At 59.1% G+C, this 27,472-nt stretch overlaps 2 protein-coding genes and 2 long non-coding RNA genes across 4 annotated transcripts; 3 read left to right on the top strand and 1 right to left on the bottom strand.

Annotated features, from left to right (window-relative positions):
- The first annotated feature begins 284 nt into the window (after nt 1-284).
- LOC122428395 lies at nt 285-4,711 on the top strand. The gene is made up of 3 exons (XR_006265694.1): nt 285-629; nt 3,149-3,665; nt 4,537-4,711. It is a non-coding gene; the product is annotated as an uncharacterized LOC122428395 (long non-coding RNA).
- A 10,934-nt stretch (nt 4,712-15,645) lies between these two features.
- OTOS (otospiralin) lies at nt 15,646-17,115 on the top strand. Its single transcript, XM_043462164.1, has 4 exons — nt 15,646-15,774; nt 16,129-16,217; nt 16,307-16,333; nt 16,852-17,115. Exons 2-4 carry the CDS (start codon nt 16,160-16,162, stop codon nt 17,034-17,036), a joined length of 270 nt encoding a protein of 89 aa, XP_043318099.1. The 5' UTR covers nt 15,646-15,774; nt 16,129-16,159; the 3' UTR covers nt 17,037-17,115.
- On the bottom strand, nt 16,308-19,860 carry LOC122437320. Its single transcript, XR_006268221.1, has 3 exons — nt 19,626-19,860; nt 19,317-19,420; nt 16,308-16,445 (listed from the first exon to the last, which is right to left on the bottom strand). It is a non-coding gene; the product is annotated as an uncharacterized LOC122437320 (long non-coding RNA).
- A 2,708-nt stretch (nt 19,861-22,568) lies between these two features.
- COPS9 (COP9 signalosome subunit 9) lies at nt 22,569-27,109 on the top strand. The gene is made up of 3 exons (XM_043462165.1): nt 22,569-22,724; nt 24,529-24,601; nt 26,832-27,109. Exons 1-3 carry the CDS (start codon nt 22,662-22,664, stop codon nt 26,867-26,869), a joined length of 174 nt encoding a protein of 57 aa, XP_043318100.1. The 5' UTR covers nt 22,569-22,661; the 3' UTR covers nt 26,870-27,109.
- Nucleotides 27,110-27,472: the final 363 nt, after the last annotated feature.

Below are 27,472 nucleotides of genomic sequence, written 5' to 3'. Positions count from 1 at the left end.
TGCCCTTCCTCCGCCATTTGTCTCACGTGGGCCTCAGTGGACGGCGGGATGCCGGCCCTCGTTTACTCAGTCCACCGACTCAAATGCCGGTCTCCTCTGACACCCCCACAGACACACCCAGAAAGCATGTGTACCTGTCCCAGCATCCCTTGCTCAGGCAAGCCGACTCCCCACCCAGGCAGGAAAGGACTTGCCCTTCCCCACCACCATTCCAGGCGAGCAGGGCGGGTGCAGGACCACTCCTTTAAGCCCACTCATCCCAGGCTGGCTGATGATGACTCGCCTTCACCCAGAGGGACTGCAGACCCTCTGAACGGGTCCAATAAGACCCGGGCTGGAGATGCCCTCCATAGTCCCCGGGTGCCCGAGGCCAGTCCGCCTCCGGAGACACGGACACCAGAGCAAAGACAACAGGCTGAGTCCGTTGTCGGGAAAATGCCAGGGTCTGGTTTGCTTTCTGTTCTTTGCATAATTTCCAAAACCGTGGGACTGTGAACTCAATGCTGGGACTTCCCAGAGCCCTGGAGCAGGTTCACACAAGTCCCGATGCTACAGCTGCACAGGTTCAAGCAGGTTCGCTTTTGCGGGGAGTCCCATGGAGGGATCAATCTCGCACACCCAGTGAAACCGTGAGTACCAGGGGCAGCTCGTCCTGGGATCACAGGGGACCTGCTGTGCAGACGTGGCTTTGGGAGACAGTGGGGCAAGGGTCTCACCCTGTGCGTCTGCCCCCAGGGACACGGGACAGCGTCCAGACGTCTGGGCTGTCCTGACTGGGAACGCTCCTGGCATCGGGGGTGGAGGCCGGGGGTCCCGCTGAACAGCCCTTGACGGCCGGACCCCGGGCGCCATCCCCTCCCAGTCCGTGGTGTGAGCTCCACCCTGGAGTCTCCGCAGCTGCTGCAGAGGACGGATGAGTCTAGCATCCGGAGGCCTGGCAGAGATCCAAAGTGTATCATGCGAGGAGGAAATGCAGCCGTGCGGGTGGCTGCTGCAGGCCAGGACACACACCAGGCGCCCGGCGCGGGTGCGCACAGCGCTGGGCGGGGCGGGGCGGGAACGCGAGAGCTTGGTCCAGGCCGGGCCCTGAACCCGCAGGAGGCGCTCAGAGCTGGGGCGTGCGGAGGGGGTGGTAACCAGCTTGCCTCTCCGTTTCACGGGAAAGATCGTTTTCTGTGTGCAGCCTGTTCCCATTGTTTGGCCGGCTTAGGGGGCCCGCGGCTGACATCTCCCCGGGAGCGAGGCAGGAGGCGAGGCTCGGCTTTCAAGGCCCTTGGTTGCCTCCCGGCCATCCAAGGAGCCGGATTTAGCCCGGCTTCAAAAGGCATTTCCAGCCTTTAATTCCTGGACGCGGCTCTGGCCCTGCCCTGGCCTCCAGCTCCCCGCGTCGCAGACTCACAATACCTGCTTCTCGGATGAATCAACGAATCTAGGACGACGGGCGAGAAGGGAGCCAGGCAACCTGCCCTGTTATCAACCTGTTCCCACCGTCACCAGGGAAGGGAGAGCCAGGAGGCTGGCGCCCAGCTCCCAGCAGAGACCCTCAAAGGCAGGAGGGCAGGGAGCCCCCCGACGGCGCGGGACGGGGCCCCGCTGCCCGGACGCCTCACTCGGGCTGAGAAACACGCCAAGCCCCGGTTCCCATAAATCCGGCTTTTATGTGGCGATGAATAGGGGCAGACAATGGATCTATTTTAGGCTGTGGAGAAACTGGCCCAGCCTGGGTCTCCCTCCTGCAATTAGGAGCCTCGACATGGCGGGGCCTGGAGTCCCCGGCCGGCATGGAGGCCTCACAAAGGCGGAGTCCTGCCCGGCTTGGGGGAGGAGATTCCACCCTCCTCGGGGTCTGCTGCTGGCAGGCCCTTCTCCCACCGCGGGAGGAAGTGCTGTTGGCAGCCCCGGCTGCCAGCAGGGCCCAGCGGGTGGTGACCGCCCCACCTCCCCATCTCCTTGGGCACAGGGCTGGCCCTGGGCCTCACGTGGTGTCCCCCCCACCTGCTCCCAGAACAGGAACCGCCCCCTCCTCCAGGGCCCCCTCTCCCACCATGGCCAGCCTCTGCTGGACACCCCACTCCCGCTGAAAGCCCACCCCGGAGACGTCTCAGAAGCGACGTCAGCTTCCTCGAGCTCCTCACTGCCTGCGGACACTCAGCCCGCCGCTGGGGTGGGCACTGCGCGTGCCCAGTGGAACACGCTGGCCATGGCTACGCAGCAGCCCTCCCTGCCCCCACCATGGTCCAGACAGAACAGGCCTCCCCACCTCAGACCGCACCCCTCCGGGCAAGTGTCCCGGTAAACTGTGCGTCCTCCAGACCCTCATCACGTGGGCCCCCAGCCTTCCCCGGGGTTAGGCAGAGGGAGGGACGGGCGTGGCAGAGGGCCCTTGGTGCCACACTGCCCTCCCCAGCCCCAGGCCTCCTGGCCACACCCCCACACCCCCACCTGGGGGTAGAAAGGCTGCCAGCCCGCGTCTCCTGGGAGCAGCCACGTTCACCTCTGCCAGCTGTTCTTCTGGCCTTCACCTACTTACGTCTGAGGAACAGGGTCACACCTGTGCTGGCTGATTCTGCGTGCCACTTGGCCAGGCTGCAGCGCCCAGGCATTCTCTCAAGCACAGTCTAGTGCTGCTGGGAAGGTGCTTTTTAAATGGAAGCAGACGACCCTCCACACTGCAGATGGGCCTCGTCCAATGGGTTGAATGCCTTGAGGGAAAAGACCAAGGTCTCCCAAGAAGGAGGTATCGGTCTCCAGGCTGTTGCTGGTCTCCGGATTGCAGCCCCGTCTCTCCCCGGGGCTCCTGCCTGCCCACCTGCTCTGCAGTTTTGGGGCTTTTCACTCACATGAACCAGCTCCTTAAGCTAAACCTCTCTCCCTGTGTCCTTATACACCCATTCTGTCAGTTCTGTTTCTCTGGAGGCCTTGACTAACCCACACCCCGCGGTGGGCAGCCTCCAAGATGGTCCCTGATGGCCCTGGCCTGCTGGTGTCCGTGTCCTCCCGTGAGCACGGGTGGGGCCTGGTGATGGATCCTGACACAGGATCCTTGGCACAGCCTGGCAGCTGTGACGGGCAAACTCACCTCTGGGATGTGGGCCCAGAAAGACCCATCGTGCCCACCTTCTCTTTCTCTCTCTCTCTCTGGGGTCAGAACCTTCTTTCTAGGGGAACCCAATGGTCAGAGGGGAACCACCCCATGGAGAGGCCCTGGTGGCCAACAGGGCTCTGAATCCTGGCAACAGCCTTGCTGAAGCTGAAGCTGCAATACTGTGGCCGCCTGGTGTGAAGAGCAGATGCACTGGAAAAGACGCTGATGCTGGGAAAGACTGAAGGCAGGATGAGAAGGGGACCACAGGATGAGAAGGGTGGATGGCATCACCAACTCAATGGACATGAGTGTGAGCAAACTCCGGGAGATGGTGATGGACAGGGAGGCCTGGCGTGCTGCGGTCCATGGGGTCGCAAAGAGTCGGACACGACTGAGCATCTGAACAGCGACAACAGCCCTGTGAGTGAGGGGGCTCCTTCTCCAGCCAGGCCTCCCGGCGATACCTCGAGACCCCAGGTCAGGAGACCCTGCTGCCTCCTGTGCCTGGATTCCTCCCCTGCTCAGCCTGGGTCTGCCGGGCGGGGTCTGTCGTTAGGAGTGGTTGGTCACCCTGGAGCAGGTAAGGCACACACGCCTCCCTCTTTATCATCTTAAACCTTGTCTGTTGAAAGCTTCCTGTCTCACTCTGATTCTCTCTCCCCGTCTCACAGCAAACCTCAAAGTCTGGGTAAAATAATATTCAGGCCTCAAAGTATTACGACAGTAAAGAAAATGCACTGGGTTGGCCAAAAAATTTGTTCAGGTTTTCCGTAAGATCTTATGAAAAACCCAACTGAATTTTTTGGCCAATGCAAAACCACGGCACTAAGTTGTGCATTCCGATGGTATTTCCTTCTCTTTAAATCCTATCCCCAACCCAAGTTAGTTGCTACCTTGCTTTTACCGGGGGAAAAAAAAAAAAAAAAAGAAGAGGAAGCATAGTTTTCCATGCAAGTGAGTGATTAAAAGTCGCTCAGTCCAACTCTCTGTGACCCCATGGACTGTAACCCGCCAAGTTCCTCTGTCCATGGGATTCTCCAGGCAAGAACACTGGAGTGGGTTACCATGCCCTTCTCCAGGGGATCTTCCCAACCCAAGGATCAAACCTGGGTCTCCTGCACTGTAGGCGGATTGTTTACTGTCTGAGCCAGCAGGGAAGCCCCATTTATAATTTCAGTGCTCTCTCAGAATTTTTCAAATGCCATCAATATCTGCACAAGTGCTCAGATGCGCAGATGATCTACTGTTTCCATTTTCCTTTTCCACTGACAATCTCGCCCATTCCTGGCATCCCTGGGCCTGCAGGACATGTGTCACTCGGGGACTTCCCCCACCTTTGTTTGGAAGTGCTCAACCTGCAGCTTCTCGGGGTCAGCGAGGCGTGGGACAGGGAGCCTGACAGGTAAAGTGTTGAGTCTGTGTGGGCCCAAACGTACCCTGTTCTCTTCCAGTGGTGGCCGATCAATCTTTCAGGCACAGTGTCCTGGCCCCGGTCCAAGGACTGGAGCACCTTCCTGTCTCTCCGGGCTTCCTGTGTCCCCCAGCCTCCGCGGTGGCTAGAGAGAGCCAGTGACCCTGGGATTCATTCTTTTCACGTGATCTGCCTCTGCGCTTGGAAGCGTGTAGGCTCCCCGCTTTTTGTCCGGTGCCCTGCAGTCTCCACAGCCGTGTCTCCGTGGGCCTTCCTCCTCCCCTGGGAGGGCGGAGCCCTGTGTCTCTGGAGGCACAGGCCTTCCCCACGAGGACCACCCCCTTGCCTGGCCATTGCTGTCATTCATGTCAGATCTCCTGAACTCATCCTCTTGCAGTTCCTGGCTTTCCTGTGATTTACGCTTTTGTCTTTTTGTTGTATTTTCAGATTTTCATCGCTCTACTCTCCTATCTCTCTGTTGACTTTTTAAATTTTAAGTTGTATTAATATTCTGAATCTCCAATAATGTATCTTGCTTTCAGGATGCTACCTCTGTTGTGACATCCCGTTCTGTTTCGTGGACACAATATCGTATCCAACAGTGATAGTGTTAGTGTTTTAAGCCTCTTCCTTCCTGCTCCTTTAAATTTATGCTCAGACCTTTCATCTTGTACATATCGGTAATAGCTTGGCCAGACTCCAATGTTATCCTGTGACTGTGCCCATTTCTCAGGTGAGAAACTGAGGCCCTGAGAGGGTGTGTGTCCCGCCCAGCCTCACCGTCTGTCAGAGGTCGGGCCAGACCCAAGAGAGTAGGAGCCCGTCTGAGCCCCCTCTGCCCGCTGGACCAGTCTGCCTCAGGCGCCTCACTCCTGCAGGTCCGGGCGGCAGGATGGATGGTCATCATGGTCCACGCTGCGCTGGTCCCTGCCCGAGGCCCAGGCGCCACCCCTCCGGAGCGCGAGTCCTTCCAGCCAGCCAGCGGGGGCCGGGCCGTGGGGCTGCAGAGAGGTGTGCGGGCCTCCGGGAGGGGGGACTCGGCGGTCTTCCTGGCTCTGCGACGCCCCCTCCCTGCCCGCCCCCCAGGGCGCTGTCCGTCCCTGGCGCAGAGCCTGGCCCCGAGGCTCGGGTGAGGGTGCGGACCCTGGCTGGGAGCCCCCTGTGTGCGGGGACCCTCCCCTCCGGACCCCCACAGCCCTTAGACCTCAGTGCCCAAGGCACCATTTCACAGATGAGGGGACTGGGGTGCACAGGTGCTGGGTAACTGGCTCAGGGTCCCATGGCTGCCGGGGGCAGGAAGGCCCAGAAGCCAAGGTGCCCTCCCCGTCGTCACGAGCCGCCTCTGATCTGGGATGAGCCGCTGGGTGTCCGGGGCCTGGCTGGGGCGGGAGGGCGCGCGTGGCTATGCCTCTGGCGAAGGCCCCAGCCCAAGGCCCTCCCCCTTTCCCGGGTCTTAGAGGGAGGCGCAGCTTTCCAGGGGGCAGCCCTGGGGGGCCAGGCCAGGCACCCTGGGCAGGGCTGACCCTGAGAGCTGGCCTTGGACCCCTCCAAGGCACCAGGCTCACCCCAAGACTTTGAACGGGAAAAGGTCTGGAAAGAAGGAGACAGGCAACTCTCTGGGGGCTGGACAAGTTACCTTGTAAAGAGGGGCCTTGGAGGGGCCGGTCTGCAGCCTGTGGTCAGAGTGGACAGGGCACCTCGCGGGGACTGAGGGGCAGCCAGGCTCAGGCCGAGCAGAAGCAGGCCGAGTGGGCCCCTGGCTGCAGGGTGGGCCTGGGCAACGCAGGACACCTGCCTCGAGGTCCTGGAGCCTGCGGCGTGGGGATGGGACGCCCCACGCATGCACCCCTCCATGCTGGCACTGCCTCCCGGACCTCACCTGCCCACCCCACTTTCCTGGGAGACGAGGGGGAGGGTGGAGGAGTCTCGCTCAGCCGGGGGTCCAGTGGTTGAGGACGTCAGCCTGCTCCGGACGCAGAAGGCAGACCCACGAAAGTGAAGGGAGGCTGTGCCCTTGGGGTGTTTGATGACAAGCAAGGGCGCTGGTGTGAGGGGTGGGGCGGCAGGTGCCCGGTTCAGCCCACCGACCAGCCGCCTAGGTGGTGACCAGGGCTGAGCACGTGTGGTCAGTGAGCTGTGCCCCCCTCTACTGTGCCCCCCATGACCTCAGTGAACGTGGATAAAACAGCAAAGCTCCCAAACCCTCCACTTTGTAATATACCCTCCAGCCCAGCGCCCCAGACCTCCCCATAGCCCCCCCGCCTCCCCCAGCTCCCCACCACCCCCCACAGCCTGCCAGCCCTGGAGGAGGGCCAGACACCCTCACACCTGGCCAAGAAGCTGGCCAGTTTCCACATCATGCCCACCCTCCTCACTGTATTACTGGAAATGTGTTGGGGATTTGGGGCTTGTAGGCATAGGTGAAGTGCCGGATATGCTCACCGGACCCTCCAGTGAGCCAGCAGACCCGGCGGGCACTGGGGGCCCTGTGAATGAGGAGTACGCACACGTGACCCAGGTCCTCTGCCCACGGTCACCTCCCCGGGGACAGGACTGTGGGGAGGACAGAGCCTGGGAGGGGACCCCACAGTGGCCGGCTTCTCCTGGGGCCCCGCCTGCTGGACTCCTGCGCACCCCCCACCTCTACCGGGATGACAACCCTGTGTGCCCACCTGGTTCCACCCTCCCCTGCCGGGCACGCCCACCCGGGCCCCGGGGCCCACCACGCACCCCCGCAGGGGGCAGGAGGTCTGGAAAGCAGCGATCCGGGGCGAGCTGTGGAAGTGACCTCAGCCCCAAGTGACACCAGGCGCCATGGCAGACCCCGCTCCCTGGGGAGGGGCTGGCCCGGGGCCTGTCCACAGACCCTGACGCCCCACACTCCCCGAATTGCAGGGTGCCCCAAGTGTGATCCCGGGGGTCACCTTGGTCCTGTTACTTTCCCCAGCTTTGCACACGGACCCCTAGCCTGGCCTGGACCCCCCTCCTCTGCATCCACCCTGCCCAGCTTCCTTCTCCTGCCCGACTCTCACCTGGGTCCCAGAAAAACCCCTCTGTCCACCAGCCTTGGGGAGGCAGGACTTTCCCCCATCCTACACCCTCTGCTTGCAGAGAGCAGGCAGGCTGTGCAAACTGTGGACTGGGGGGCACTAGTGGGGGTGGGCACAAGTGGCCGGCTGGAGCGTGCCTGCCCCACCCCCCAAACCCCTCCCTCCAGGACGTCCAGTGGAGGGACATGCGCCTCTCTGACGCGGGATCCACCCGAGGGCTGCGAGCCAGCCTCTGCCAGCAGCTTTGTGACTGTGAGGGGCCAAGAGCCCAGCAGAAGAGGGGCTGGGGGTGGGCAGGGGCATCGAGCCGGGCCAGTGGAGTGGCCTCCTCCCTGCCCCTGGGGAAGGCAAGCCGGGACCCTGTGGTGCTGGACACGGCTGACCGCGAGTGACTGCCCGGGGAGCTGCTGTCCCTCTGCTCCGGTCAGTCTCAGGAACGCTTTGGCTGTCCTCCCGAAGCCAGGGGTTAAAAGACCCTCTGGGCTCCTTGTGGACACAGCCCGAGGTCAGTGGGCCCGGAGCCACTGCAGGAGGTCATAAGCCACACCTAGAGGGCCAACGGGTCGGGCGGTTCGGTCAGGGCAGCAGCTCCCGACGCCCAGGGGCCTCAGAAGACCAGTGGCATCGTGACCCCCAGGAGCAGGCTTGAGAGGCAGGGGCTCACGGCCACGCTTCTGAAGGAGGCCACCCGCTGGGGGACGGTGTCCCCGTGGTCAGGGTGATGGCCAGTGGGGGAAGGAGGGCGCTCTGACCCTCATGTGGGGCTGCCTGGGGCCCCCACCATTCACGGTGTGCCCCGGCCTGTCTCCAGCTCTTAGCACCTCAGTTTTCTCCCCAGTAAGTGGGGGTGAGAGGGATGGTTCTGGCCGCACCAGGAGGCGAGGATTTCTGCAAATGGTCCACGGAGGGGCCTGGCACAGAGAACGCCAAAAGATGCCAGGACTTCAGCAGATGCCATGGGCTCTGTGCCACCCTCCCCCAGGGATGGGGTCACCTGAGTGAGCGTCCTGTTATCATGCGAGGCGGTGACCACGTGCCCTGGAGGCTCGCCGTGCCCTCCAGCGCACAGACCGCTGTCTGACTTGTCGCGAGGGCAGTGTAGACCTGACCTGGCTCTGGCCTGGCCTCGGGGGCTGCACTGTGTCCCCTGGGGGCGTGTGTGCTGGGAGGATGAGGAGCACCCAGGCCCGGGCAGCCCCCAGCCCACCTCACCCACTCAGCCCTAGCCAGAGCGCCCAGCTGCGCCCAGGCCTCACCGACCACTAACCCTCCACCACCCCGTGCTTCTCAGAGACCCCAGGAGCCCACTGGACACCCGGCACTTGGAGTCGGGGGTTAGCCCCAGGGGCGGCCCCAACCCATAAGATACAAGACCCCAATCAGTGCTTCCTCCAGTCTGAGGTCTCAGGAGCCCCGGGTGGGCAGCGGGTTGAGGTCTTGGGATCTGGGCTGGCAGCAGGTCATCGCTGTTCCAGCTTCGCCCCTTTGGTTCACAGCCCCACCCAGATGCCCGCCTCTGCCCCCCGGACCACGTCCCCCGGGACCATGTCCCAGATAGGGCATGCTGGCCACACCCACTGCAGGATGGTGCTGGTGGGGCTCTTGGTGTGGGGGAGACCCTCAGGCACTCTCGGTACCCTGGCAGGAGGAATGGGTAGCCCTTTGGCGTCTCCTGTCACTCTCACAGGTGGGGACCAGGGGCCTCTGTCTCCAGGGCCTTTACTCCCAGCCACCCAGGGCCTCACCTACAGCCTGTACACGAGTCCTCCACCACCATGGAGCTGAGGCCCTGAGGCCTTCTTGGGGAGCATCTCCAGGAGGACGGCCCTGGTGCCCAGGGGCCTCGGAGGCCTGGGGTCACAGCCTGTCCAGCACGGGTGCGTCAAAGGCCCCTGTCACGGCTCACATCTAATGTGGACGCTTCTCCTTCTCTGAGTCCTGGGAGCTTGAGGCACGGCATCCGTGCCCCCGTCCTGGCCCCACAGTCCCTAGGCTCCTATGAGAAGGGGAGCTCTTCCAGCACGGTCCAGCTCACCTTTCTGGCCCCATCAGGTTCTCTCCATGGCTAAGTGAGCTGGGCCAGCCCTAGACAGCTGCGGAGACTCCGGGTATCCAGGGCCCGGAGCTCAGGGCTGCAGGCCAGCTGCCATCCTGTGTGCCGTCCTTGTGATCCTCCAGGAGGAAGCAGCTCAGAAAAGACCCTCCAGCGTCTGCTCCACCTCCAGGGCTGGAGTCCCCATTGCCCGCCTGAGCCCTGAGTCCTGGCTCCCTGGCAGAGGCTGAGCTTGGCGCTGCGGGCCAGGCATGGCCTGAGCTTGGCTGGATTGTCGTTTCTACAAATACAAATACAGGCCCAGGTAGACCAGAATCTCAAATAATCAATGAATGCCTTTTAGTATTGGGGCATCCTGCATTTTTCTGCCCACCCTGTCCCCACTGCCCAGCCTCCCTCGACCCCAGGCCAGGGTCCCGTGGGCTCAGGAGAAGGCTTCTCACGGAATGAACCGGGACCTGGCCAGAAATGCTCACAAATCCCCTAAAGGCAGGAATGATTTTCAGGGAGAGTCTCGTGGGCCTTTTAGGCATTTAACTTCCAAATCTCAGCTGGGCTCTGCTCTCCTCGGATTCCAGTGGGCCTGGCGCCCCCTGCAGCCCACTCCGGGACGCGTCCTCCACGATGTCAGGCGTGGGATCCCTCAGAGCACAGGGGCAGTCCAGGTTCCAGCCTTCCTGCATCCCCAGTCCATGTCCACCTGGACGTAGTTTCTGGCAGTGTCCACCTTGAGTGGGCCTTTCCAAGGCAACTGAGTCCTCAATCCCCTAACTCTGTTCCCGTTCATTAGATGTCACGTTGAATTACAAATCCTTTTCTTAGAATGACCAGTGCAATCAGAGGCTGTGGGCGCGGGAACAAAGAGGTGAGGGTGAGCGGTGCCCCTTCCCCTTGCAGGAGCAGGGGCGCGCGCTTCTGAAAGAGCCCTGGGGCGGAGCGAGGGTGGCACGGGGACCGCCAGGTGAGTGGCCGGCAGGACCCGGCTCCCACGCTGACCAGGTGAGCCCGGCGTGGCCCCGACCCCCCAGTGCTGAGGCAGCGGGCACACTCCTGGGGTCCCCGGAGGTGGGCTGTCCACAGGGGCCCTACGAGCCACCGAGTAGCCAGGACTGAGACTCCCCGAGGCAGATCAAGACCTCGATTGGGGGTGGGGGGTGTCTTGACCACCCTGAGCTGAGGGTGGTCCTGGGAGGGGCTCGGAGAAGGAGCCTCCAGGAAGCAAGGGCAGGAAGGCAGTGTCCAGGGGAACCTGTGGCTTTAGGGCTTCATAATGAACCAGGGCCTGACTTGTGTGGGGACAGCTGAAAGGGCCGTGACCCGGGCACCCTCGGGTCCTTCCCAAGACCCCGGTGGGCGGCCGCGCTTGGTGTGCCGGAGTCGGGCGGCAGGGGGCGCCCGAGACCGCCTGATGGCAGCGACCGGCCAGCCTCACCTGATGCAGGTAGAGCGGGGAGGAGGAAGACTCCCAGGTGAGACCCCTGAGCCCCGCACCCCTCACCCCCTTCTCTCTGCCCAGTGAGCCCAGGAGGCAGACGGGCGGCTTCCGTCCACTTCCTCCAGGAGGGCCTGCAACCAGAGCTGCTTCTCAAGGCAGGCGGGTGGGGGGGACCTTCAGAGGGTCCTGCGCGGGGCTGAGGCGGATATAGGCAACCGGGCTCCAGAGATTTCACTGCCGCGACCCGGGCCCTATCCCTGACCCATGACACTGGCGCCCGCCCCAGGAGAATAGGGGCTGGAAATGCCGCCTAGTTACAAGTCTGCCGGTGGCCCCCTTGTGTACTACGGTCAAGGACTTCTTTGGACAGCAGCTCTCAAAGCCTGGCCCTGGACCTGCTCGGACCCCTGGTGAAGTAGTCGAGGTGCAGCGTCCTGGGCCCACCCCTGAACTCTAGAATCAGAACTCTGAGAGGCAGGGCCCGGGAAGGCGCATTCTGCCACGTCCCCTTGGCGATTCTGACACTGTTCGGGTGGACAGCCTGCTCGGGCCTCCCTCCCTATGAGTGCTCTGGAGCCCTCGCACGGATACCTCCTGGGGAGTCCTGGGCCCCGTGCCCCCACCGGCTGAATCACGGCTGCGTTCCGTTCTGTCAGGGTCCCGGGCCGTGTGAGAAGCAGGGCTCTGGTCCCACTGAACACGAGCCGAACATGGCTGGGTGGGCACAACCCCCACGGGGGTCACTGCGGGAGGGCTACCGGGTGAGGGGGCAGAGGAGCGGGCCCCTGTGGGGCTCTGCAGACGCGGTTCTCCAGGTGGGACCCTCCAGGTGGGCCCAGGAGGGTCTGCGCGCAGGCCAGCAGGGGAGTAGCTTGAAGAACTCAGGAGGTGAGAAGAGGTGTGGGGAGGACCTGGGGGTGGTGATGGGGGACCTGGACAGTTGACCAGGCCAGCAGGTCAGAATGCGGAGCAACAGGGAGCGATTGGCGGTGGGTTTTTTTTTTTTTTTTTTAAGATTTTTTCCCCTTTATAAAAGTAAACGAATGTATAGTTATCAAAGGGGACAGAGTGGAAGAGGGATAAATTAAGCGTTTGGGATGAACATATACACACTTCTGTAGATAAAATAGACAATCAACAAGGACCTACTGTATAGCACAGGGGACGCTACTCAATACTCTGCGATAACCTAGATGGGAAAAGAATCTGAAAAGGACAAACGCACGGCTGACTCACTTTGCCATGCACCTGAAACCAACACAACATCGTAAACCAACTGTGCTGCTGTTGTTTAGTCACCAAGCCACGTCTGACTCTGTGAGACCCCAGGGCTGCAGCCACCAGGCCCCTCTGTCCATGGGATCCTCCAGGCAAGAATACTGGAGCCGGTTGCCATTTCCTTCTCCAGGGCATCTTCCTGACTCAGGGATTGAGCCAAGTCTCCTGCACTGGCAGGCGGATTCTTTACCACTGAGCCACCAGTCAACGATACCCCAATATAAAATAAAAATTAAATAAAAAATAATAAATTAAGGAATATATTATACCCAGAAAGAAGAAAAAGCATATATACCCATAGCTCCCAACATCATCACTGCTCATTGATTGTAGACTTTTTCTACATTGAGTGTTTTTGTTAAGTAAACAGTTGTAAAATAAGTATTGGTAATTTTATTTCATTTTTTCCTAACATCATAGGGACATTTGCACATCGTCTTCACACATGAAATTGTTCATGTTGCCACCAAAATCTTGGCCTTCTCTGCTCACTGAAGCCAAATAAGAAATACAGAGACAGAGTCTGGAGGAAATAGAAAGGTGATTTTACTCCCAGCCAGCAGAGAGGGGGACACAGTAGGTTCATGCCTCAAGAACTGTGCCCGCTCCCCACCCCGCCCATGAGGAGTCTAGGGGCTTGTATAAGTCAAGGGCTCACGGTCAGGAGTCGGTGATAAGAACAAAGGGGATAGGATCTTGATTCCTTCCTTGTTTCAAAGACAGTCATAAACTGGCGCCAGTCACCCAGGAACTGACTCTGGCAGTTGGGGTGGCTCTGCCGCTGTCTCTCTGATGTGTAACTACAAGGGGAAGCGTGTTGTGAGGGTAAACACCAGATAGGGGATGCATTTAGCATACAGTCCAAGGAGGAAATCTGACTTGTAGCTCCTGCAGCGTTAGGGGGTAGAAGAGCAAACTTAGTTACAGACACGCAGCATTAGGAGCCCTTGAAGCAGAAAGACTAGGAATGCTCAGGCCTGCTCACTGTGCTGTTTATCTTCTTTGTTCTCAGGAAGGGGAAAGAGAAAGCTCATTCCCCTCTTTCCTTTTCACTACAACCTTAGTGATGGACAACATGCGGTGAGGATGGCGGCCTGGCGGGCTGGTCCTCGCTCCCTGCCCGCCGTCCAGCTCTGCCTCCCCCACAAACATTGGGGTCTCAGGCCCACTGAGATGCTGGGCCTTGAAGGCACAGACATGAGAGACACACAGAGACTGCTTCCCACGCTCCTTCCAGACTCCACTTCCTCGGCTGCCCCCTACACACACACTCCACAGAAGTCCTGTTCCTACACACCGCCCCCCCCCGCCCCCCGCCATCCCATTAGGCTACTAGTGGCCCTGTTGGCAGAGTAGTGGAGCTAGGAGAGCATCCCAGGGGACCAGACGGGTCAGGACGGTCTCGGGAGCTGGCTGTCTGGTCTGACGTCAACGCTGCTGTTCCCAGTGGTCAGGGGCCTCCGTCAACCACGGCGCCAAGTGCAAAGTCAAGTCCCAGACCCAAGAGCCTGCAGGAGATGCTGGTGACTGGGAGGTGCGGGTGGCCGGGAGGTGTGGGTGACCCCAAGGTGCAGGGGACCCCGAGGTGCAGGGGACCGGGTGGCTTCTGCCCTTTAGTGAGGCCGTGGAGTAAGGATTGGGCTTGGCAGCTTCTATGTGTGCTGGAGAATGTGGGAAAAGAAAACTGAGCTCAGAGCTTAAATTTCCAGCCCAGGAGACAAAGAACCAGGAAACTATGCCGTGCAGAAAAGAGTTAACAGGCAGGCCCACCTGCCCCCTCGAGAGAGCTGAGAGAGCCGCCGACCTGCTCAGGAGGGCTGCCCTCGAGGCTGGCCCTGGGCTGGAGCTCCAGGGAGGGTCCTTGGGGAGGGCCTCGCTGCCTCTAAACGTCTGTGCCGAGTGAGGCTCCTGCCAGTGGAGCACTTCCTCTGGGGTTCTGGAACCTTCCCCAGGCACAGGTGCCTGTGACTCCCACCCCCAGCAAAAGCCCCCGGTGCTGCGTATCTACTGGGCTCCGGGGAAGACAGCACCTGCTGGCTGGTGGCGGGGGGCGGCGCTTGGCAGGTTGTGTGTGAGGAGGGGCTCTGGAAGCTCACGCCTGGTCCCCAACCTGTCCCCGCCTGCCTCTTCCTTTCACTGATGTTGCTTTGCATCCTTTCTCTGTCCTGAATTTCTGCTGAGTCCTCGGGCAACCCCCCTCCGGCTAGCCAACGTGGGGGTGGTCCTGGGGACCCTGATACAGTCACAGAGTGCCCAGCTGAAGACCCCAGCACAGCTGCACTAAGAGAATTCCTCTCCTGTAGGCACAACAAAATCCGGATTTCTAAGAACAAAACCTAGGGTCCGGTCTGGAGTGTGGCCTCATGGCAGGAAGGTTGAGCACACCACCTCTTCTGGTGAAGCTGGGACCAGAACCCCTAAACTCTGCTGGGTCTTCTTTGCCAGAAGACACCCCGTTGCAGAGAAGAGGCCAATTCTGACTCCACGTTGGGACTTTTTGACTTGCTTTCTGTCACTTTTGTGATTATGATCATACAGAACGGCCTGCCTTGGAGAATCCTGCTGCTTCCCTGACTGTAAACCAAAGTGCCTTTGTTCAGAACCCAGTCCACCAGTAGATGACAGGAAGGAAGAAATGAACACATCCCCTGCCTGAGGCTTGCCATTTCTAGGAGAAGTTTGCAAGATTGATGGCCTTTTTACTTTGCTTCTCACCTCCCCCCATCTCTGACCTACAAAAGAACCTGACATCCAGACCCCCCAAAGATGGTTATTTTGAGGGGCTAACCTGCCATCTTCTTGGTCAGCTGGCTTTCTGAATAAAGTCATTTTCCTTGCCTCAACACCTGTCTCTTGGCCAGCAGAGTGAGTGTGGACTTGGTAACAATCATTCCTCCCTGTCTGGGGAGTGGTACCCCACGCCTGGGGAACCTGTGATGGTCACCCCCTGAGTAGCTGTCTTGCCTGGAGACACTTCATCACTGCAGGGACGCTGGAGGGCGCCGGTCTGGAGACACCCTCCCTTCCTGCCGTCTCGGCTCAACGGCGACCTGTGGGCAGGGGCTGCTGGTGGCTCCCCAAGGGTCCCGTCCTGCCTGCCTGTCCCTGGGGCAGCCCTGTGACCGCCCTGTTCCTGCTACCCCGTCAGACTTAGGCAGTCTCTCTCCTGGTAGAAAGGAAGCAGTTTATTTTGGGAAACGGTGTTGAATTCAGTCCTAAAAAATCTTAGTTCGGTGCAAAGACAACTTTCTCCCATTTGATATCTGGACCAGACTCCCAGAAGTGGATGGACTCCTGGCAGTGTGCCAGGATCACAGGCGCCCTCAGTCCTCTGGGCGGGGATGAAATAGTTTGATGGTTCACAGAGGTGCCGTCTCGCCCCCCGTCCCTTTATAAGGAGGAGTCTGAGCGCCTGCGGCAGGCGCCCCTCGGGCTGCAAGACCGGGCAAGAGCAGCTGCAAGGTAACTACCAGGAGGGCAGATGCCCGGGTCCGTCCTTAAGTAGTTCAGAGAGATAAGGCCACCCGATTCTGAATCGTGGGTTTAGCCCCAGAAGGATGAGGCCACTGACATCGAAGCTGCCATGAGAACACCGAGAACGTGTCTTGTTACTAGAGCTGTTTTCCCGGGAGGTGCCCGCTTGGGGGTGGCAGGGGAAGCGGGAGCCCGGGCGTGGCGGGGGGGAAGCGTGGGTTTGGGGTGGCGGGGGAAGCATGGGTTTGGGGGTGGCGGGGGAAGCGGGAGTCCGAGGGTGGCGGGGGAGGCGGGGGTCTGGGGCCTGGTTGGTCTCACCCGTCTGGCTTCCTCCGGCCGCAGGTGGACCGGAGCACATCGGTTGCTGGGGGAGATGCCGGCCCACCTGCTGCCCGGGCTAGCGCTCTGTCTCCTGCTGGCACTTCTGGCAGGTGGGGGCCGCCTGACATCCTGTGCTGTCCCGGTGGGCGGTGGGGTCCCGCCCGGGGGCCTCAGGGTGACTGCTCTCCCTTCCTCGCAGGGGCCAAGCCGGTGCAGGAGGAGGGAGGTACCGTACTGCTCTCGTCTCTGGTCTCGTGGGTGGTGTGGGTCCTGCTTCTGGTCTCGGGTGTCCGGTCCCAGCAGACGGGGTCCTGGTGGGAGTCGGCCTCTGGCCCAAGCTGCTGAAGGGGAAGCCCTGGGTTGGCTGGAGGTCAAGCCCCACGTGGAGAGGGACTGGAGCCTCTTCCTTGGGGACACACCGCGCAGGAGGGACCCCTGAGGCCCCAGGACCGGGCACTCCCACCTCAGACTCCCCATCTCAGGGCAGAGCATCCAGATTCCAGGCCTGGGGGCCAGGGTCTCCTCTGGGTTCCCCCCTCCGATGCCTCCACATCCCACCACGGTGTTTCCACCCTGCTCACGGCGATGGGGCCAGACACCACTACCCTGGCCCCGCTCCCCTCCTCTGCCCCCAGCCAGGGGCTCTGAGGGGTGGGCCGAGTCAGCCCGCTCCCTAGATGATCAGGCACTGCGCCCCGGGCGCCACGGGCTGGCGCAGCCCCTGAGCCGCGTGCCTCCCTCCAGACCCCTACGCCGAGCTGCCAGCCATGCCCTACTGGCCTTTCTCCACGTCTGACTTCTGGAACTACGTGCAGCACTTCCAGGCCCTGGGGGCCTACCCCCAGCTGGAGGACATGGCCCGCACCTTCTTCGCCCACTTCCCCCTGGGGACCACCCTGGGCTTCCACGTCCCCTACAGGGAGGAGTGAGCATGCAGGCCAGGGCTCCCTGCCCCACGGGAGCTGGGCGGCCTCGGCCTTAATAAACTCCTGACTCAAATGCACCATACCCGCCGCCGTTCTCAGTTTTCTTTGGAGAAGCGGCTCCGCTCAGCCCCTCTTCCTCTCGCTTGATGAACCAGCCTGGCCCCTCTTGACCGGCAGGGAGCTCAGACAATATGCTCTGTCCACTGAGCACCAGCTGCAATTCTCCCCCATCCTCATGCTGAACCTAGGAGGGGCCCTGGGACGCAGGTGGGGAAACTGAGGCACACAGACAGCAGGCAACTGCTTGGCTTGTTGACAGAACCCAGATCCTGTCCAGGCAGGCTTGCTCTAGGGACCCCACCTTTGGCCACCAAGCTGGGCAGTGAGCAGACCTGGGCTGGAGGCCTTGCCCAGCCACCACCGGGCACACTGAGCTCACCGTGGGGCAGCTGGTCTTTGAGGGTCTCCAGGGGCTTGGGCACTGGGTCTGCAAGCAGAAGGCCCCCAGACTGTGACCGCCAGCGCTGCAGGCTCAGGGACTCGGGGGTGGGGGGAGTGGGCTGCCCATCCTGGGCACTGAGGAGCTGACGGCCTCACAGACAGCACGGACAGGGTGTCAGGGACTGTCCTCCCGCCCGGGACCACTGCTCTGTGGCGGGGACCCCACTGCCCAGGTGCAAGAGCTGCAGGTCACACTTGCTCAGACAGTGAAGAAATTGGTTTCATGGGCTGCAACCAGCTTTTCTTTTACAGTAAAATAACAGAAAGTGCTTACCATTTAACTTTTTTGCTGTTATTCAGTTGCTAAGTCATGTCTGACTCTTTTGCGACCCCATGGACTGCAGCCCGCCAGACTCCTCGGTCCATGGGATTTCCCAGGCAAGAATACTGGAGCGGATTGCCATTTCCTTCTCCAGGGGATCTTCCCAACCCAGGAACTGAACCTGTGCCTCCTGCAGATTGTTTACCCCTGAGCCACCTGGGAAGCCCATTTAACTTTAGACACTAGTTTTTGTGCTACCATTTAACCACAGAAACTAGCACATGTAATAAGAATTGTGTAAGGTCTCGTGAAACTTACGTGCTGCACGTTATGTTCGGTGGAAATATGTGACGGAAATGAATTTATCCTTGTGCAGTTTCAAGGTCTCCCCTTTAGCGTATGAACCGGGAAGATCACTCTGAGAGCTGCCTCCCCGCCTCTGGCACAGACACCAGGCCAGGCGGGGAAGGGGCCCCGGAAGGGTGAGGGAGGAGGCGGCCGTGGTGTCCAGGTGGCGACCTCAGGAGCCACCCACTGGCTCCAGGTATGCAGCAAGGCTTCTTGCCTTCCCCTCTGCTCCACCTCCTGTGGTCAATGGGCAGCTTCCCTTCCGTGCCCCAGCTTAAATTCTCAAGAGAAAGAGTCTGTTGGCCTAGCCTAGCCAGTCGATCTGGGAGAAGCCAATACATGCCTTGTTTCTTTTTCCCCCTGAGCTAGTTTGAGTTTGGTTTCTGTAAATTAACTGCTGCTGCTGCTGCTGCTGCTAAGTCACATCAGTTGTGTCCGACTCTGTGCGACCCCCTAGATGGCAGCCCAACAGGCTCCTCTGTCCCTGGGATTCTCCAGGCAGGAGTACTGGAGTGGGTTGCCATTGCCTTCTCCTGGGTAAGTTAACTGCAGACACACAAAAATTCCTGGCTCCTGTGATAGCCCACCTGTGGCAACTGGGCCTCTACCAAACACACCAGACAAAAGGCACCTTCGCCCCTCTGGACAGCAGGCTTCCCATGGCACTGACCTGTGTGTTAATTCATAAATGCGTACGTGTGTGTGCGTGGTCATTTACATGCCACTAGGATGTTCGTGCTCCCAGTCACGCCGAGCATTGGAGAGTGAAGGCCCCAGATGCCCCCGTAGGCTGCTCCAAGGACCCCACCCCACGTGCCTCCAAAGGAAGGTCCTGGGGTGCCCCGGCTGGAGCTGTGTCCCCTCTCGGACACACCCATAGCTGCTCAGGACACACGGCTGCATTCCACTTCTTCAAGGCCTAGCTGCCCTCCTCCTGTTCTCAGAAGAAACCCCCATCCCCAAGCCACCCTCGGCAGACACCCTACCTGCCTGCCTGCGGCCCAGGAGCAGCTCACTCCCCGCTTAGGACTCAGACTTGGCTGTGACCCTCCCCATTCACCTGAGCACACACACAGCTTCACTTCTCCTCTGTGCACCCCTCTAGTCTCCCCCCACAGTCGGAACCCCCACTTCCCGCCCCACAGCCCGCTTCACCGACAAGCACCACTCACAGCCACTGTCTCCTCGTCCCTGCCTCGGTTGATGATGGCTGGGGGACCACACGTCCACTGTGCCCAGCAGCCGGTGCCCATGTTGATTGAGAAAGATGCATAACCTAAAAGTTGAGAACCGTGTTTTATTTGGCAGATATGTTGCTGTTGTTCAGTTGCTAAGTTGTGTCTGACCCTTTGCAACCCCATGGGCTGCAGCACACCAGGCCCCCCTGTCCTTCACTATCTCCCAGAGTTTGCTCAGATTTATGTCCATTAAGTCAGTGATGTTATCTAACCATCTCGTCCTCTACCACCTGCTTCTTTTACCTTCAATCTTTTCCAGCCTTAGGGTCTTATCCAATGTGTCGGTTCTTCACATCAGGTGGCCAAAGTCTTGGAACTTCAGCTTCAGATTCAGTGCTTCTAGTGAATATCCAGGGTCAATTTCCTTCAGGATTGACTGGTGGGATCTCCTTGCTGTCTAAGGGTCTCTCAAGAGTCGTCTCCAACACCACAGTTCGAAAGCAGCAATTCTTGGGTGTTCAGCCTTCTTTATGGTCCAACTCTCACATCCATACATGACTACTGGAAAAAAACATAGCTTTGACTAGATGGACCTTTATCAATAAGTGATGTCTCTGCTTTTTAAAACACTGTCTAGGTTTGTCATAGCTTTCCTTCCAAGGAACAAGCGTCTTTTAATATCATAGCTCCAGTCAGTCCATAGTGATTTTGGAACTCAAGAAAATAAAATCTGTCATTGCTTCCACTTATTCCCTGTCTATGTAAACAAAAGGATGGGACTGGATGCCACAATCTTAGTATGGCAGACATACTGACACCTTAAGCTGGGGAGACAGCCTCTCAGATCACTTTGACGGGCTGTCCTGAAGAGGTAAGGGAAGAGCCAGAATATATAGGAGTTTTTACCAAAGAAGACTAGGTAGTTGGAACATGAAAAAGAGTACCGCTAATTAAAGAAAACCCGGACATCTCAAGTTAGTGAATTTGGTGCTTCTCTATGTTTGGGAAGATACAAGAATCTGGGCTTATTGAATCCATTGCTCTGACATGCACCTCAGCTATTTGGGGCCAGCATCCTGCCTTTCTTCCTTCTGAATCCCCTCTGGGTGCAGGGTCGGGGGCAGCTGCAGAGGCTGATGGCCCGATGGCCTCACATCGTTTATTTACCAATATGACACCGCATTCTTCGTCCACACCTCTGTCCTGGTGCACTCATGAATAGGGCCCTTTGACTCTCAAAAGACGTGGGCTGGATGTGATCACCAGCAGCAACTCCCAGCCCCCATGCCCTTGGGGTCCCCCAGTCTGCCCCGTCCTTGCTCCACCTCTGCTACATCACCGTGGTGGTTCTGCCCATCCGTAAACATTAGCTTCCCTGCGCCCAGCTCTCCCGGAGACCTCTCCCCTCCACGGGAATGGGGGCTCCACGCTTTGAAACCACTCAGGAGGGGAGCCTGTTGGTGCCACGGACCCCAGCGTCCCTGGTCTGACTTTCACTCAGGAACTTGAGGTGACTCGTGTCGCAGTGACACCGGAGGCTCACCCACACGTCCAGTCGCTTCTCCCTTCTCCCTGGTCCACCCACGCCCGACCCAGGCAACAGTCCCAGCTTGATCTCTGTTCAGTTCCTGTCTCCCTGGAGCCACCCTCCCCTCCCCTACCCCCCACCCCCACTTCTTGGCAGCCCAGCCCCCCAAGCCCACCCACTTCTAAACCTGTCACTCAAACATCTCCTGCTCTTCTTCCTTACCCTCTTGCCCCTCCCTCTTACCCTCCCTTCTCATTCACATTCTTTTTTAAAAAACTTATGACAAAATAAAGATAACATAAGATTTATTATCTTAGCTATTTTTGAAAGGCATTAAGTGCATTCACACTGTTATGCAACAGTCCTCATCCTCCACCTCCAGACTAGCTCCTCTTCCCAAACTGAAACTCTGTCCTCAATAAACACTAATTCCTCTTCCCGTAGCCCTGTCCTATTTTCTGTCTCCATTAATTTGATTACTCTACAAACCTTATATAAGTGGAATCATATATTTGCTTCTTGGTGATTTCACTAAGCATGGTGTCCTCAAGGTTCTTCTGCATGGCAGAAGCAGTCAGAATTTCCTTCCTTTTAAAGGCTGAAAAATAGTCCATTGCATGGATGCACTGCATTTTGCTCAATCATTCAAATGTTGATTCATGCCTATTTGAGTTGCTTGCACATTTTAGCCATCATGAAGAACCACATTTTAACCATTGTGATAAATGTTTCTGTGAACATACATGGATGTACAAATACTATCTCTCCGAGACCCTGCATTCAGTTCTTCTGGATATATGCCCAGAAGCGGAATTGCTGGACCATATGGCAAATCTGGCTTCCCAGGTGGTGCTAGTGGTCAAGAACCTGCCTGCCAACACCGGAGATGTAAGAGATTTGGTTTCGATCCCCAGGTTGGGAAGATCCCCTGGAGGAGGGCATGGCAACCTACTCCAGAATTTTTGCCTGGAGAATCCCATGGACTGAGGAGCCTGGTGGGCTAATGCTTGGCAAATCTGTTTAATCTTTGAGGAACCTCCATACTGTTTTCAAGAACAGCTGCACCATTTTACCTCCCAACCAGCAGGGCACAAGGGTTCCCATTTCCCCACATTCCCCCAACACTTGTTATTTTCTGGGGTGCTGATAGCAGCCATCTCGATGGTGTGAGGTGGTATCTCATTATGGTTTGGTTTGCATTTTGCTGATGAACAGTGACGCCGAGCATCTTTTCACGGGTTTACTGATCATTTATAAACCTGCTTTGGAGAAATGTTTATTTGAGACCTTTGCTGATTTTTTAATGAGCCACTTTGCTTTTTGTTGCTGCATTTTAGGAGGTCTCTGTACATTCTGGATATTAACCTTTTATCAGATACACAGTTTGCAAATGTTTTCTCCATTCTCTGATTGCCCTTCACTCTACTTACCACTCGCATTTTTAAAGGGTAATTTCTTGGGCACCTATCTGTGCCAGTCCATTAGGGCCAAGCTGTCTGCGTCACTGTGAAGTCATCAAGCAGCTTCTCTTACGTGCTGACAGGCAGCCAAGACCCTGCCCACCCCAGGCCAGACCAGACCAGGACTGTCCTCCCCCAACCGGCCCTAGTCGAGACGAAGGCAGGAGGGGACCATAGAGTTGAAGGTCTTTCGGAGTCTAGACTCGCCAAATGGTGGTGGTGGTGTTGAGGAGGGGGGAACCATAGAGTCGGCCGCCCTCCAGCGTCTAGACTTTCCACGATGGGGCACGCACCGGAAGAGGCAGTCAGCGGGCCGGAAGTGAGCTGGGGACGCCGGGACTGCGGGAGAAAATGAAGCCGGCCGTGGATGAGATGTTTCCCGAGGGCGCCGGGCCGTATGTGGACCTGGACGAGGTGAGGCGGGCCGCGCCGGGCTGGGCGGGAGCGGCTCCACGGCCGGCTCTCGGGCGCGCTTCGGGGCCGGGCCGAGAGAAGGCAGCGGCCTGCGGGGCCCAGCGCTCGCCCTTCCCGCGGTGCCTGCTTTAGCGCTGGGCCCCTGGGAAGCCTATGGGCGGCGGCCGGGGCTGAGGTGAGCGTCGGTGCCCGCCGCCTGGAGGGCACCCCTGGGTGTTGGCCCCGCTGTGGAGGGCGTGCTGCTGGGCGGCGGGGGCGAGCCTTGGTCTGGGAGGCGGGGAGGCGAGGGCCCGCCTGACGGCGGGGCTCGGGAGGGAAGCGGGCGCCCGCCGGGGAGCGGGGAGAGGGCCGTTTGTGGGGGCCGTGCGCAGCGCGGTGCCCGGTCCAGCATTTCTGCCTCCACCGCTCCTGTGTGTTACAGGAGGTTCCTGTGGTGCTGGTGTTCCGTGGTCTCCAGGTGTCAGGCCAGCTCCCCAGGGTCAGGGCCTTCGTTTCTCTTTCTTAACAGCCCGGGGCGGGGGGACAGCCCCAGCCTGCGTTCTCCTTGAGATAGCCACAGAGAGAGTCATTGCCAGCCCCAAGTGTATGGAGAGGTTGGCGGTGCAGGTTGATAGAAGCCCTCCCCGGGGCGTAGGGGTGGCCCGGCAAAGCCTTAGGAGTGCAGCTGACTGCAGCCAGATACCGGAGGCCGTGCTGGGTGGGATGGGGACGGGGAGGGCGTCTAAGAGAAGGCAAAGTCATCTGATTTAACTTGCGGGCCAAGCTTTTATGTGCCTGAGAGAAAGCGCAGGGGATGGAGCCGGGAGATGGGGGGAGGTCGGGGCGCGGGCCCGGGGCAGCAGATCTTGAATTGCTTCCTGCTGTCCTGGGGTGGGCGGGCTCTCCATACCCCGCTCCCGGAGGCTGTCGCCCCTGCATTCACCCTGCTTCTCAGCCCTCACTCCAGGCGCTGCCTTAGGCAGGTGTGGGGTCCCTGGAAGCCTATCCTGTGGGGGTGATGGGCTCCGCGGATGGGCAGAGAGAATGGGGTGGTTTGAACCGAGGAACAGGAGACCGGAAGAGGTTCTGAATGAAGGCCAGGCTTCCAGTGGGGTGCAGAGGGGCGGGGGTGCTAGCTAACTGAGGAGAGGAGTAGGCCTGTGAGAACCTTGGTTGCTGAGAGCAGCCGCCCGCTTCGCTATGGGGGACTCAGGAGGTGCTCAGCTGTCTGAGCTGGAAGAGGTGGACAGACAGCCTGGGAGGTGTCCGGCTGGCCAGGGTGCCGCCCCCAGAGGCCTCTGCTCTGGCGTCCCCTTGTGACCTGAGAGACTCAGGAGTCCTCAGGATGCCACCCAGCTTTAATCCTGACCTTGTTTTACTGCCCGCGTTGAGGGGTGGCCCGTGATGACACCCCCACCAGAAGAACCCCAGGTGAGCAGGTCAGTTTCTCAGGGGAAACGGCTTACTTCTCGGAAGAAGCAGGGGGCGTCGAGAGCAGCAGGATCGCTGGGCTCAGTTGGGGCCTCTGTGGCCAGGCCAGTGGTGACAGCAGCCCCCGCCCGCGGTGTGTGCAGGAGAGCTGCCGTCCAGGCAGGAGTCTCTGTAAACGGCAAGGACGAGCCTAGGAACCCAAGACCCGAGGGACCTTCCCGTCATTCCTCCAAATGCTGCCTCCCTCACCCCTGCTCCAGCCACTTCCCTCCCTGGACTGAACTTGGTCCCTGACCTGGACACTTTCTGCCCAGCAGTGGTGTGGAGCCCATGAGGCACTTATCCTTCGTTCTCTCTGAAAACCCCGCTGACATAACCTTTCCGTCCCCCCCAGGCAGGAGGCAGCACTGGGCTCCTGATGGACTTGGCAGCCAATGAAAAGGCAGTTCACGCAGACTTTTTCAATGGTAAGGACGCTGGGATTGGCCTACCAGTTTCAGCCTGTGTTTCTTCTGCAGGTTATGGGGTGGAGCGGCTTTGCAAGATGAGTGACGTGGGTCGTGGCCAGGTCCTCTGTCTTTCTTGGACTGCGGTGCAGCTGTGGGAAATGGGCAGCCCTGGTTTTCAGGAGGGAGAGGTGCTCCCGTCCCGCGTGCCAAGTGTGGAGTCTGAGACTGGGGCGGTGTCCGCCCGCCAGGTTCTCTCCGCTCCCCTGACGATTGTGCTCCTGTCTATTCGCCCGGGTGCTTGTCCTGGGTGCCTATGCAGAGTGACAGCCGTCCTCTTGCTCCCCCTGCCTCTTCTCTGAGACCAGCAGCTGTTCATGTTCGAGTTCAGTGCTCGTTTGAGGAACGTGGGTGGAGTTTTACAAAATAACAGTGAAAAAAAACTTTATAGGAAGTCTTCATCCACGTTTGAGGGGGTATTTCTCTTGTTGCCTTCCGATTTCTTAGGACGTTTTTCCTACAGATTTATTAATCCTTACTGAGGGTTAAATCTTAAGTAGAAACACAAGACTGCTCTCTCAGGAGAGTTCAGTGGTGTTTTCTCTCTCATCATCCTTCTTTCATGCAGGGTGCCTGTCACTACAAAGGACTTTGGTCACTGGTCAGTGGCAGCTAGGATGTTATCTTGCCCTGTTGGGTTTTGCTGGCCCCAGACAGCTCTCATGCCTGAGCCCATTTTCTCTGTTCTGTTCAGGCCCCCGTTGGCTTAACAGAGAAGCCAGGCTGCTTCATGAGGACAGGAAGTGACATTTGGGCCCCCAGAACTGAGTAGCATTTGAGTTTTCTAAGGGAGCTGGTGTGGGGGGCACGGGGTGCAGCGGTCTGGACGTTCTCCGGAGCTGCCCGTGAGCCTCACCCGGGCAAGGGTGTGTGCTCGCCAACCCGGCATGACCCAACCCCACTCCACCTGCCAGCCTGGGGGCTTGGAGGCAGTTGGCTGTATCTAGGGTTCACGTTCATGGATTCTCAGCAGCAGCCCTTTAGTTCTGACAGAAGCTTCTGCGGGAGGGACCCAGGCCGCCCTGCCTGATGAGCACAGGGGTGGTTGAGGGCCTTTCTCCCCCAGAGGCCGATTCTGGCAGAAAAGGGAAGGAGCTTGGGCACGCTGCCCGGCCGGTTGTGACGGCCCTGGTGTGCGGGAGGCGCTTCCCTGCCAGGAAGCCCAGTGGCGTGTGGAGGGGCTTGTCCTGAGCCCTTTTCACTCACCGAACAGACGGTTTTGATGGTCTCTTGTCCCCCAGGCAGTGGGTTCTGGCCCTGAAGCGGGCCTGCTGTCCTCACTCACGTCTTAGAAAACAGCAGCGCTTGAGAGGGTGCGGGCCGGGACAGCTCTGGGCCGGGAGCCTGATGGGGAGGCATAGTGCCTCCAGGGCGGGTCTCAGGAGGCAGCATCTGCACGGTCCGGGCTGCAGGACCCCAGGCCAGGCCAGGCCCCGAGAGGAGGCGGGTGCTGGGGGGACGGGTGGGGGCCAGGCCCTCTTTCTGGCTCGTTTACTCAGCACCTCCGCAGTGCGCGGTACACGTGAGCGGGATTTTAGTGTTCTCCCCCTCACTGTGAAGGTAACACATGCCCGTGGGGGACGTTCAGAAGATTTACGCGGAAGGACACGGTAACCCTGAACTAGGTTTTATCCCTTCCAGTGGGAATGGGATTAGAGTGCACCCTTCCAGTGGGAATGGGCTCGGGCTGTGACTTTCAAGCTAACTATAGGTCCGACTCTTAACGGGAGCCTCCTGGGCTCTGAGTTCTCACAGCGCTCCCTCCCTCCACCACCTTCCTCCTGGCCACCCTGCGTTTCCTCTCTCAGGCTGCGAGCCTCCGGGGGCTTCTGCCAGCCGCCCCTTCACCTCCACGCAGCGTCCACACGAGGGGGGCCCTGGCCGGGCTCACAGGTGCAGGCGCTGCCCTCACGGTCCTGGCTGTGAGGGTCGCCCGCAGGGTCCAGAGCCTGCTGCGTGTGTTCTCGAGGTTGTCGTCTGAATGGAAACAGACTGAAGGTGCCCGCTGGACCACTGTCCTCTTGGGCTGCGTCAGCCCCAGTTGGGCGAAGCTGAGAGCCCATCATGGGGAAGTCGTTGATCAGATTGTCTTCTGTTTTCTCTCTGGTTTGAACGACCGCATAACCCCTTTATGTTATGTCCTCAGTTACTGACCTTGTGTGATCAATTTGTGGTTTTGTTCATTTTGTAGATTTTGAAGATCTCTTTGACGATGATGATATCCAGTGAGGTGTGTCCAGCGGTGCATTTGGTGAAGCTTCGCCATGTGGTGGTGTGGTGGGTCTCCTTAAAGGACAGTTTCAGGTGGTTCCAGAGAACTTGTGGGAATCGCTAGAATTTAGGAGATGATTAGCCAAGAAAGAGAAGAAAGTTTTAACCATCTGGAGGAGGCCTGTTAAACTCTGAATGTGGCCAGCTTTTGTCCTTAACTTCAGTTAAAATAAAGTGATGTTACTACTTGCAGGGTAACTTTGATTCTTGCATTTTGAGTGAATGTTGCAATCCCTGGACATCCCGTGCGTATGTATGCTCCTGTGTGTGTTGCATGCTAAGAGAAACAGGTCTCCACATAGAAACACAGTGCGCTTTTTGCATTGTGACCTTGAGTGATTCTGCCAGCTCACAGTTGCTGAGGTGGTGCTTGTGTGAGACCTTCTCCTGCCCCGTGTCCTACCCCCATGGGCCTCGTGTTCTCTGGCTCTGACGTCAGAGCAGCTGCTGCCCCCAGACCCGAGGCTTCAGGAAACGGGTAGCTTGGTAATGACTGAAGGAGACGCCGCCCACCTGAGAAATGCGTGCCTTGGTCCATTTCAGAGGAGAGCCTAGCGTCTC

This window comes from Cervus canadensis, chromosome 2 (genome assembly GCF_019320065.1).
Source record: "Cervus canadensis isolate Bull #8, Minnesota chromosome 2, ASM1932006v1, whole genome shotgun sequence".
Taxonomy (NCBI): domain Eukaryota; kingdom Metazoa; phylum Chordata; class Mammalia; order Artiodactyla; family Cervidae; genus Cervus; species Cervus canadensis.
Note: the sequence above shows the minus strand (reverse complement) of the source record. Positions and strands in the feature narration are given on the sequence as shown.